Here is a 13,434-nt window from a genome sequence, read left to right as displayed (position 1 = left end):
AGGCGCTCTTCCCCCCCATCCATCCCAGCTTAAATAGTCGTTCCAAGCCTGGGGCTTGTCATTCAGACTCTGTCTCCTCGACAGACCTGTTCTCCACCTGAGGACGGCTGCTTGCGTTGTGGCCGAAACGTCGTGAGAATTATTTTATTATGTTTTATTTTTATTATTTTATTATTTCCATTTTACGTGACTTTACCGAAAGAACCAAGAAGATAGCTCGAGTTGTCCACTTGGCTTGCCAGGATGGCTCTCTCTCTCATTGCCGTTCTGGAGAATATCTTTCAGTTTTTCCGGGACGTTAAAAGTTCACGCTGTTTTGATCAGTTGCGCAGAGTATACAGCGCTCAAGACGATGCGCTTCACAATCTGAGTATTTGTACTGGAGAAATCCGATGAGCTATAAAGCTCTTTTTTAAAATCCTTTATATTAAGTTCACTTGCTTGCTTGCTTACGTGCTTGCTTGCTTGCTTGCGTGCTTGCTTGCTTACGACCGTGCAAATATTTTGGTCGTTTTTAACCCACTTCCCGTGATCCAATCGAGCTGACATTTTCCACACAGACTCGTTGTGCGTGACAATGAATGTTCGTGAAAAATTTTTTCCTAAATTTTACACTGTTTAGGACAAAAATATTATATTTAATTACCAATTGCTTAATGGTGCCAGGCAATCATCTGACCCATAGGTGGCAGCCATCTCAAGCCAGAGGACGAGAGGACTCTAGCCGCCACGCATATAAAGGATTTATAGTGACAAACTTTGTTTTCACGGGTTATACTTTTTACGGGTTTACTTGTACAGATGTCCGGTAGCTCTCTCGAATGGTATCGTGAGATGCTACTATTTGTACTGCACAGTCCCACCAGTACTGCTTACAGTACGGTACTGCATACGATTCCACATGCACAACAATACAGTTTTTTACTTTTGTAAATCTTGACTTAAAGCTTTCGTGACTGCAGGAATTAATATGATTTGGGTCTTTCGGTAAAGTCACGTAGAGAGGTTCAAAGAAAATAAAATAACAAAAAAATTACAAAAAACTACTAACAACTAAAAGTTTTACTACAAGTGTTTTTTTGGTTATTTTCTTTGAAACCTATCAACGTGACTTTACCGAAAGACCCACAGAATAATCATGAACTTATTAAAATAGTGCACGCTGTTATCTTGCCATTTTATATCTATAGATAAACAACACAATCTAACGCACGCTTAAGCAGTGCACAAGAGACTCACTTAGCCACCCCTCTGTATGGACAGCAATAGATAAGCAATGCTTCGCCACATATCCGACTCAACACATTTTTCAAAGTATTTCTTCGACAACGCACCGGCCCCTTCTGAGAGTGCGTGACTTGAACAGCATCGATGCAGTGCAAAAAAACTACTCCGGACCGGTTCCCACATTAATTGTCTCATCAGCAGTGTCGGTCTAGCTTGTGCTGAATCAGCAGATGCTTTCAAAAATATATCAGCAAGCAGTCTTTCTTTAAGAAACGGATGCAGGGTGTTTGATTGGCAGTGCTGTTAGCGAGCACATATTAAGGTGGGCACAACACACGCTTAACGCCTCTCGTCTCCTGCCACAGGTGATGTTCACTGTTACAAATACGCAGCACCACGTGCTCATTTTAGGCCGAATCGACCTAGGGGAAGAGACCGATCTGAAGTTGAGACGCACCACTGACTGAGTCAGACTTCGTGCACAGTCGCTGTCCGTGGTGCTGAAAGTAAAGACGGGGTCCCATCGAGTGTCGTCAACATTCAACCCACAGGAAAACCACCGTCTATCCACTGCTGGATGATCACCTCCCCACGTGGTCGTGGGGTGGGGAGGGGGGGGGTGGTTTGACCATACTTCACCACGCTGGCCAGCGCGGGTTAGGGAAGGCGGTGAGCGATCAAGTGAGCGGCATAGAAGAACAGTACTGCTGGCCACCACGTAGAAGCGACATGGCCACAAATGATATCTCAACGAAGTGGCTTATCCCGTGGAAATTTACGGGAGTGAAATAATCTAAACGCATTTTTAAAAATGTGTGTGGGGGGGAGGGGGGCGAAGCGGAGGACCCAGAGAAAAATCCACGCGACCACGGGGAGAGAAACATTCAAACTACAAATAAACAGCATTCGTCGAAATCGAACCCACGACCTCCTGTATACCAGGCGAGGGAGTTAACATCTCGCCACTGATGATACATTTATATCGATACGCTCACGGTGCGATAATCAAATATGTTATTGAGGTAAATGATGTCCGCATGCATCTCTTAGGCTAATCGAATGAATGGAACAACGCACCCCAGACGGCAAACATACTGCCATCACAACGTACTACTCTGATGAATCATTATTCAGTGGATGTCCGTACACAAGCAGTGGATGTGTATACAAGGACTGTACTTGATACACATAGCGCACACAAAGACAAAGGGCCCCCGTGTGGCCGTATAGACAGTAGGGGCAAGTGCTGCAAGTGCCAACACACGAGGCGGCGATGGTGTGTGTAGTCATCACCACCAACGCCTGTCCGTCTTTGTATCCCCAGCAGTGATACACCGCAACCGGTTTAGATTCCGGGTGGCCGGGTCGGTAACCACTGCGCCACCGCTCCCAATACAGAATACAGTACTGTACAGTACATTGACCACCAAGACAAAGACCCCCCGTACAGCCTTGAACAGACTGTTGGGGCAAGTGCTGTTAGCGAGCACCTATGAAGGCAGGGACGGGTGGCCAATACCACGCCCGGCCGCCTTTGTCTCCCTCGTGGCGATGTGTGTACACCGCACCAGGTACTCATTTGAGGCCGAGTCGACCTGGGGGTGGCCCAGGACCGGTTCAGAAAATCGTCACTCTGTGTGTTGGTGGCCGTGAGCGGGAATCGAATTCGAGTCGCCGAGTTCGTAGCGCCAGCGCGCTAACCACTACACCACCGCTCCCCACAAACACAAACACACACGTACACACACACACATGTCTGTACTGTACTTACACACACCAACTCGTTACTTAGCAACGCAGCCTGCCAGGGTCGCTGCGTCTTGCTGCACGGGATGCGGCGTCATTAATCACACCAACTCATCACCCCCCACCCACCCCTCTCCGTGGTGTAAGATGGAACATTCCAAGCTTCTCCCGCTGTGGTTAACGTACTGCGGGATTCTTGGGAACGACCAAGTGTGCGTGTCGAAGAGGGGGTGGGGGGGGGGATTGCAGCAGAGTGCTGTGGCTGTGCCTTGGACGGTCATTAATGTGCTGTCCTGTGTGTGTGTGGACAGCCATCATTGCCAATCCACTGCTGGATGAGGGCATAACCGTGTGCTGAGCTAAAACTCAGCAGAGACTCACCACTCCATTGACCACTCACCACTCCACTCACCACTCCACTCACCAAACACTCACCACTCGATTGACCAGACACTCACCACTCCACTTACCACTACACTCACCAGACACTCACTCACCACTACACTCACCACTCCACTCACCACTCACTCACCACTACACTCACCACTCCACTCACCAGACACTCACCACTCCACTCACCACTCGATTGACCAGACACCACTCCACTCACCACTCCACTCACCACTACCCTCACCACTCCACTCACCACTACACTCACCACTCCACTCACCACTCACTCATCACTACACTCACCAGACACTCACCACTCACTCACCACTCCACTCACCACTACACTCACCACTCCACTCACCACTCCACTCGCCACTTCACTCACCAGACACTCACCACTCCACTCACTCACCACTCACTCACCACACCACTCACCAGACACTCACCACTCCACTCACCACTCCACTCACCACTACACTCACCACTCCACTCACCACTCCACTCACAACGCACTCACCACTCCACTCACCAGACACTCACCACGCCACTCACCACTCCACTCACCACTCACTCACCACACCAATCACCACTCCACTCACTACTCCACTCACAACGCACTCACCACACCACTCACCAGATACTCACCACGCCACTCACCACTCCACTCACCACTCCACTCACCACTCACTCACCACACCACTCACCACTCCACTCACCACTCCACTCACCACTCACTCACCAAACACTCACCACTCGATTGACCACTCACCACTCCACTCACCAGACACTCACCACTCCACTCACCATTCCACTCACCACTCCACTCACCACTCCACTCACCACTCCACTCACCACTCGATTGACCAGACACTCACCACTCCACTCACCACTCCACTCACCAGACACTCACCACTCCACTCACCACTCCACTCACCACTCGATTGACCAGACACTCACCACTCCACTCACCACTCCACTCACCACTCCACTCACCACTCCACTCACCACTACACTCACCACGCCACTCACCACTCCACTCACCACTACACTCACCACTACACTCACCACTCCACTCACCACTCCACTCACCACTCACTCACCACTCCACTCACCATTACACTCACCACTCCACTCACCACTACACTCACCACTCCACTCACCACTCCACTCACCAGACACTCACCACTCCACTCACCACTCCACTCACCACTCCACTCACCAGACACTCACCACTCCACTCACCACTACCCTCACCACTCCACTCACCACTCCACTCACCAGGCACTCACCACTACACTCACCACTCCACTCACCACTACACTCACCACTCTACTCACCACTCCACTCACCACTCACTCACCACTCCACTCACCACTACACTCACCACTCCACTCACCACTACACTCACCATGCCACTCACCACTCCACTGACCACTACACTCACCACTACACTCACCACTCTCACTCACCACTACACTCACCACTCCACACACCACTCACTCACCACTCCACTCACAACTCCACTCACCACTCCACTCACCACTCCACTCACAACTACACTCACCACTCCACTCACCACTCCACTCACCACTCCACTCACCACTCCACTCACCACGCCACTCACCAATCCACTCACCACTCCACTCACCACGCCACTCACCACTCCACTCACCACTACACTCACCACTCCACTCACCACTACACTCACCACTCCACTCACCACTCCACTCACCACTCCACTCACCACTCGATTGACCAGACACTCACCACTCCACTCACCACTCCACTCACCACTCCACTCACCACTCGATTGACCAGACACTCACCACTCCACTCACCACTCCACTCACCACTCTACTCACCACTCTACTCACCACTCCACTCACCACTCCACTCACCACTCCACTCACTAGACACTCACCACTCACCACTCCACTCACCACTCCACTCACCACTCACTCACCACTCACTCACCACTACACTCACCAGACACTCACGGGACAGAGGCAGCAACAGCAGCGAGGCTAAGCCCAGTAGGGGGCGCATCGCCCACTGCGGTCAGCAGTGGGATTGGGGGCCGTCCATAAATGACGTCACGCGATTTTGGACCCCCCCCCCTCGTCACACGGCGTCACAAAAAGTCAGACCCCCCCCCTCAAATATGACGTCACAAAGCTCTGCCCCCCCCCCCCCAAACCATATTTCCATTTTGAAAATAAAACATGTTTCAAATCGCTATGAACTATTGTCATTGTAGTGCGTATTTAATGTGGCGCTGCACTCTGATGTTGTAGGAGAAAACATTTATTAAAAAGTATATTTAATTAAGCAGAACGTGTTAGTCTATATTTATTTAAAGTTGCGCATTTTGATGTGACGTCACATTTCTAAACCCCCCCCCGCCCCCCCTCGTCACACATCGTCACAAATGTCTGACCCCCCCCCTAGGTGCGTGACGTCATTTATGGACGGCCCCTTGTGTGTGTGTGGGGGGGGGGGGGGTGTCAGGTTTTTGTTTCTCTCTAAACTTATGTCAAAGGTCATCTACCGATCTACCGATCACCGATTATTAAATGTGTCAATGTCCGTTGAGCTTCTCTCTCGCACCGTCCGTTGAGCCAACTGCGCTAATCGGAATGGCCGATGTCACAGGCTTCCTGGTGGGTCGTCGAGCCCCCTGGTTAGGAGCCGCCGAAACGGAATCACAGTGTTCGTTGCATTGGCCCGCGGACGTCTCATGCGGTGGCAACTTTATACGGTGGGCGAGCTCGCAGCGGAAGCAATTGGGGGGTCCTAAACATCACACGTGGGTCGGGGTGTGGTGCAAATTTTTGAAGGTAATTGTTGTTTTAAACAATTGTGGGAGATTTATGGAACGAATCGGTTGTCTGACACGCGCACGTCAAACCAAATGCGCCATCGGCACCCCGACGCGCGTGAACTGTGAGGTGGTCTCAGCAGGCACGACACCAGCGTGGTACGTTCAGGGGCATGGTTCCTGCCAGGTCGAGATCTGGTGGACACGTCACTTCTGTCTGAGTCACAGTTGCTGATTGGCTGAACGCAATGCCCAAGATGCCCAAGCGAGCGATACAATTCGCGAGTGGATCACACGGACGGACAAACTCCCAACATCTTTCAAAATGAATGGAACTTGGCACGGGTAGATTGCAACATCGCAAGTCCCCGGTTTCACGATGGCGATGATGCTGATGATGAAGGTACGGATAGTGGTGATGATTATGATGGTGGTGATGATGATGAAGGTACGGATAGTGGTGATGATGGTGGTGATGATTATGATGGTGGTGGTGATGATGAAGGTACGGATAGTGGTGATGATGGTGGTGATGATTATGATGGTGGTGATGATGATGAAGGTACGGATAGTGGTGATGATGGTGGTGATGATTATGATGGTGGTGATGATGATGAAGGTACGGATAGTGGTGATGATGATGGTGATGATTATGATGGTGGTGGTGATGATGAAGGTACGGATAGTGGTGATGATGGTGGTGATGATTATGATGGTGGTGATGATGATGAAGGTACGGATAGTGGTGATGATGGTGGTGATGATTTTGATGGTGGTGATGATGATGAAGGTACGGATAGTGGTGATGATGGTGGTGATGATTATGATGGTGGTGGTGATGATGAAGGTACGGATAGTGGTGATGATGGTGGTGATGATTATGATGGTGGTGATGATGATGAAGGTACGGATAGTGGTGATGATGGTGGTGATGATTATGATGGTGGTGGTGATGATGAAGGTACGGATAGTGGTGATGATGGTGGTGATGATTATGATGGTGGTGATGATGATGAAGGTACGGATAGTGGTGATGATGGTGGTGATGATTATGATGGTGGTGGTGGTGATGAAGGTACGGATAGTGGTGATGATTATGATGGTGGTGATGATGATGGTGGTGGTGATGATGAAGGTACGGATAGTGGTGATGATGGTGGTGATGATTATGATGGTGGTGATGATGATGATGAAGGTACGGATAGTGGTGATGATGGTGGTGATGATTATGATGGTGGTGGTGATGATGCCGAACTTTATAAATACAGTAACAGCGATCATCATATTGATGATGAAGCTGCAGGTGATTACTAATCTATTATATCATTACAATACCCCCCCTCCACCTGACCTCTGCACCTGGTGGGTTCACTGATGACGTCATCCTGCTGCTGCTGCTGCTCTATGTAAGACCTGAAGCAGGTGGATGGCGTCACGATTCTGGCAAATCGCGCGATGATGCTGTTTGACGTCATTACCAGCGACACGTCACGCTACTCAAATTGTAAATGTTGTGGATTTACTCTCCAACACACCGGTGGGCTGGAAGTAGTGGTGACTAATTGTTTGCGTGACAAACCTTACTGGCCGTGCCGGGTGGTGGAGGGTTACGACACATTTATACTTACGCGATCTAACCCCAAAAGCCCTCTATTATGAATAATATTGGTCGTGAAAGCCTAAGTGTTAAACCGATGCAGGTGATGTTCAAGAGAATGCGTATTGGCTTCTTTAAAATTATGATATTCATGGCGGTTGGTGATGAAAGTGCAGATGATGGAGGCGATGATGATCATGAGATGATGATGATGATACTGATTTTGATAATTGGTTCTTTACCCTTCTATCTGGCAACAAAACTGACACCTTTTGCAAGGAGTCATGTTTGCATAGACCGCAATACCTGCAGTCATAATACAAACAAAAGAACATAACTCTGATAATGTGCACTGTCCTTGAAGTTGATTGGTCCACACCCGAGACAGCTTTCCTTCGAGCCTAGTCTCATATGGGTTGGACCAGATGACGCCAAAAGGCGCACAACTCAAGGACAATGCACCATCAGAGTATGAGAGCTCGGGGCAAGCATCTACACTATGGGGACCTCATTTGCCAGTAAAAATATGATAATTGGTTCTTTACCCTTCTATCTGGCAACAAAACTGACACCTTTTTGCAAGGAGTCATGTTTGCATAGACCGCAATACCTGCAGTCATAATACAAACAAAAGAACATAACTCTGATAATGTGCACTGTCCTTGAAGTTGATTGGTCCACACCCGAGACAGCTTTCCTTCGAGCCTAGTCTCATATGGGTTGGACCAGATGACGCCAAAAGGCGCACAACTCAAGGACAATGCACCATCAGAGTATGAGAGCTCGGGGCAAGCATCTACACTATGGGGACCTCATTTGCCAGTAAAAATATGATCATTGGTTCTTTACCCTTCTATCTGGCAACAAAACTGACACCTTTTTGCAAGGAGTCATGTTTGCATAGACCGCAATACCTGCAGTCATAATACAAACAAAAGAACATAACTCTGATAATGTGCACTGTCCTTGAAGTTGATTGGTCCACACCCGAGACAGCTTTCCTTCGAGCCTAGTCTCATATGGGTTGGACCAGATGACGCCAAAAGGCGCACAACAAACTGACAGTCAGTTTTGTTGCCAGATAGAAGGGTAAAGAACCAATTATCATATTTTTACTGGCAAATGAGGTCCCCATAGTGTAGATGCTTGCCCCGAGCTCTCATACTCTGATGGTGCATTGTCCTTGAGTTGTGCGCCTTTTGGCGTCATCTGGTCCAACCCATATGAGATTAGGCTCGAAGGAAAGCTGTCTCGGGTGTGGACCAATCAACTTCAAGGACAGTGCACATTATCAGAGTTATGTTTTTTTGTTTGTATTATGACTGCAGGTATTGCGGTCTATGCAAACATGACTCCTTGCAAAAAGGTGTCAGTTTTGTTGCCAGATAGAAGGGTAAAGAACCAATTATCATATTTTTACTGGCAAATGAGGTCCCCATAGTGTAGATGCTTGCCCCGAGCTCTCATACTCTGATGGTGCATTGTCCTTGAGTTGTGCGCCTTTTGGCGTCATCTGGTCCAACCCATATGAGACTAGGCTCGAAGGAAAGCTGTCTCGGGTGTGGATCAATCAACTTCAAGGACAGTGCACATTATCAGAGTTATGTTCTTTTGTTTGTATTATGACTGCAGGTATTGCGGTCTATGCAAACATGACTCCTTGCAAAAAGGTGTCAGTTTTGTTGCCAGATAGAAGGGTAAAGAACCAATGATCATATTTTTACTGGCAAATGAGGTCCCCATAGTGATACTGATTTTCATAATAACCGTCATGGTGGTATTGGTGCTTCTGGTGGTGGTGGTCGTGGCAATGCTGATGATGGTAGCGGTGGTGCTAGCGCCGGTGTCACTGTAGTGGTGGCGGTGCCGATGAAGATGATGATGATGATCATGAGATGATGATGATGCTGATCTTCATAATAACCGTCATGGTGGTGGTGGTGCTTCTGGTGGTGGTGGTCGTGGCAATGCTGATGATGGTAGCGGTGGTGGTGATGCCGGTATCACTGTAGTGGTGGCGGTGCCGATGAAGATGATGATGATCATGAAGATGCACCATGATGATAATGACGCGAGTGGTTGATGACTGCTGACGATGACAATGATGATGATGACGATGACAATGATGAGGACGATGACAATGATGATGCTGACGATGACAATAATGAAGATGACGATGACAATAATGAAGATGACGATGACAATGATGATGATGACAATGATGATGATGATGATGACGATGACAATGATGATGATGACAATGATGATGATGACGATGGTGACGATGACAATAATGAAGATGATGATGATGACGATGACAATGATGATGATGACGATGACAATGACGATGATGACGACGATGACGTGTCACGCTGTCTAGCCCGCACCTTGCCTCTCCGTGCTGGGTCCCACGCGTGGACTCAGCCTCATGAGCTCCTCCGCCGTGTGAATGTCCAACCACTGCTGGAACTCCACGTGCATCTGAAAGTGCAGCGGAGTGGCTTCTCCTTACACGCAGACACAGCGGCAGCGGTGGTGTTGATGATGGTTTTATTTGTTTTAACAGATGTCCACTCGGCTAGGACAGGGGGTCGGCAAACCATTGTGGCTCTTTACAATAAAGATAATTTTTTTGCCGAATTCCCCCCCCCCCCTAAAAAAAGTCTCCTCTTGATAATAGGTTTTCCCCCTTTTTCTGGCAACAAAACAGTTGTGTTAAGATGTTAAAACACCCAACTGAAGCCTTTTTACAAGGAATCATGTCTGCATTAACCGCAATGCTTGTGGTCAGAATGCAAACAAAAACATACTCTAATAATATATGCATTGTCCTTGAAACGGATTGGTCCACACCAGAGACAGCTTTCTTTTGAGCCTCGTCTCATTCCAGGTGGAATCCCTCCCTTGGCTGCCACTGCATCGTTAGATGTAGTCATGTGGTCAATGTGTTGGCTGTGCCACCCACATCATCATGCGTGTCGCATGCAGGCCTTAATAGATGCTCACCAACAGCACTGTCGAGGCTTTGAAGGTATTGCGTGTGTGTGTGTGTACGTGTCTGTGTGTGTACGTGTCTGTGTGTGTGTACGTGTCTGTGGGGAGTGGTAGTGTAGCGGTTAGCGCACTGCGCTATGAACCTGGCGACCCGGGTTCGATTCCCGCTCAGGGCCAACACCCAGTGACAATTATTTGAACCGGTCCTGGGCCTCCCCTAGGTCGACTCAGCCTAAAATGAGTACCTGGTGTGGTGTGTAAATATTGCCACTAGGGAGACAAAGGCGGCCGGGCGTGGTGCTGGCCACCAACCCCCTCGCGTGCCGTGCCGGCCTTCATAGGTGTTCGCTAAACAGCACTTGGCCCAACAGTTTGTTCAGGCTACATGGGGGATCTTTGTCTTTGTGCGTATAATTACATGTCCCATCTGCACGTGGGTGTCCCACAGCGTCTGCGCGTAGGTCTGAAGGAAGGACCTCATCTGCGTGACGTGCGACTTTTCCAGTGTGTGGAACTTCTGGTCAGCGGGGACAGGGAATCATGGAGACAGAATCATGGAGACATGAGACACGGAATTATGGAGACACAGAATCATGGGGACTCTAGTCATGGAGACGCAGAGATACGGAGACAGACACATGGAGACACAGATACAGAGATACAAGTACTTTAGAAACATGGAAATATGGACACATTCGGAAGCCATGAGCCACCACACAGTTTCATAATGAACACAATCTGATCATCTGCATTACTATTACAACAGTGGGTGGGATGGATGAGTGTGTTGTTGTGATCGGCAGTGTCGTGGTGGCTGAACACAGTGCAGAGATATAAATAATAATAATAATTCCAACTTGTAACGAGGAGGTAGCGCAGGCAAGCAGGAAGGCAGAAGCCACACGGTGAGCGAGCCCGAACAATCGCCCAAGCTCTGGAGTCCTCTGTATATATCAATATGGTTTTCGGACAATTATTGAGTGTTTACATGTGGAAGCAAACCGGAGGGCCCGGAGAAAACCCGCTCGTGCGAGGGGGAAACACTCTATCCCACCCAGACGGAACAGGTGGACTCAACATTATTCTTCTTGGTTCTTTCGGTAAAGTCACGTAGAAGGGAAATAATAAAATAATAAAAATAAAACATAAAAAAATTCTTTAAATTTATTTTATTATTTTATTATTTCCCTTCTACGTGACTTTACCGAAAGAACCAAGAATATGAATCCCTGCAGTCACAAAAGCTTTAAATCCAAATTTAACTCCACATCATTGCCGTACCGCGAGCTCAGCTCGTCCACGATGTCCCACCCAGCGGTCACGTGAAATGCATCGAGTCATCGTCGGTGTGCTGTGCGTGCTGTGCGTGCTGTGCGTGCGTGCTGTGCGTGCTATGCGTGCTGTGTGTGTACTGTGTGTGTACTGTGTGCGTGCTGTGTGTGCGTGCTGTGCGTGCTGTGTGTGTGTACTGTGTGCGTGCTGTGCGTGGTTACGTGGCGCGGGGGGGGGGCACGTTCATGGGGTCCCCGTCGCGCCGCACCTGTGCCGTGGAGGCGACCCGCTGCTCGAACGCGGCCCGGAGCGCGCGGTAGTGCTCGAGACGGCGCCGGTAATCCTCGCCCGACTTCTTGCACTTGCTCTCGGCCTGCGACGCGCAGAGAGAGAGAGACAGAGATGTATGGGGGTAAGTTTGGAACAATCGTAGCACGCGCTCGGATTCTGCGGTAACGCTTTCGAATGTACGTACGTATGTTGCACTTCGTTCGCACCAGACCAAAACCCCAAAATCAGTTTTAAAGAAATTAGTTTCGTCATCTGGATGATGATGATTTAAAAGTGCGTTGCTCCGGCGGCTCCCTATTATTGGAAGGAGGCGCGTTCCAGACGGCCCGCGGAAGCGCGTCCGTGCAGCCCGCGACGCGGCGACCGCCGTCGTTCGAGGCGGCCAGCCGAAGCGCGCGTCCTGTCCGCTGAAGTGTCGGATCATCGACGGCCGAGCGGCAGGGTGGAGGTGGCGCAGAGACGGTGGGGGGCTCTGCCCCCCCGGGTGGCGACCGCTGTCCGAACGCGATGGAGGGGATCGGTTGACACGCGGGGAAATTATTGGCGGTGGTGGTTGGTTGTGGCTGGTGGTGGTTGGTGGTTGATGGTGGTGGCATCGTGGGACCGCGCCAGGGACGGCGACGGCACGGGGAGGCTTTAGTCCAGCAGTGGATAGACCAAGTCTTCTTCTTGGTTCTTTCGGTAAAGTCACGTCGAATTGAAATAATAAAATAATAAAAATAAAACATAATAAAATAATTCTCACGACGTTTCGGCCACAACGGTGGAGAACAGGTCTGTCAAGGAGACAGATGCTGTCTCCTCAACAGACCTGTTCTCCACCTGAGGACGGCTGCTTGCGTTGTGGCCGAAACGTCGTGAGAATTATTTTATTATGTTTAATTTTGATTATTTTATTATTTCCCTTCTACGCGACTTTACCGAAATAACCAAGAAGATGAATCCCTGCAGTCACGAAAGCTTTAAATCGAAATTTAGACCATAGCTGTTGCTGCTATTTATGATGATGATGATGATGATAATGATGATAGGGGGTGAAAGTGCTGAGCCGGGCTTTTTCCTTCATTGTCCGCGATGCAACGGGCAAGAGATTAATTAC

The 13,434-nt window shown here is 49.3% G+C and overlaps 1 protein-coding gene across 1 annotated transcript in view; it reads right to left on the bottom strand.

The window, feature by feature from the left end:
* LOC133350012 (F-BAR domain only protein 2-like) overlaps positions 1-13,434 on the bottom strand; it is an 87,632-nt gene that overhangs the window by 50,902 nt on the left and 23,296 nt on the right. Inside the window, exons 6-8 of the mRNA XM_061563965.1 lie at positions 12,313-12,417; positions 11,191-11,289; positions 10,166-10,259 (exon numbers count right to left, since the gene is read on the bottom strand). Of these exons, the coding sequence (XP_061419949.1) occupies positions 10,166-10,259; positions 11,191-11,289; positions 12,313-12,417 (298 nt within the window). The remainder of the gene's footprint in view (positions 1-10,165; positions 10,260-11,190; positions 11,290-12,312; positions 12,418-13,434) is intronic.

This window comes from Lethenteron reissneri, chromosome 4 (assembly GCF_015708825.2).
Source record: "Lethenteron reissneri isolate LAM-NWPU_2019-01 chromosome 4, ASM1570882v1, whole genome shotgun sequence".
Taxonomy (NCBI): domain Eukaryota; kingdom Metazoa; phylum Chordata; class Hyperoartia; order Petromyzontiformes; family Petromyzontidae; genus Lethenteron; species Lethenteron reissneri.
The sequence above is the reverse complement of the archived record's forward strand: the minus strand, read 5'-3'. Positions and strand labels throughout refer to the sequence as shown.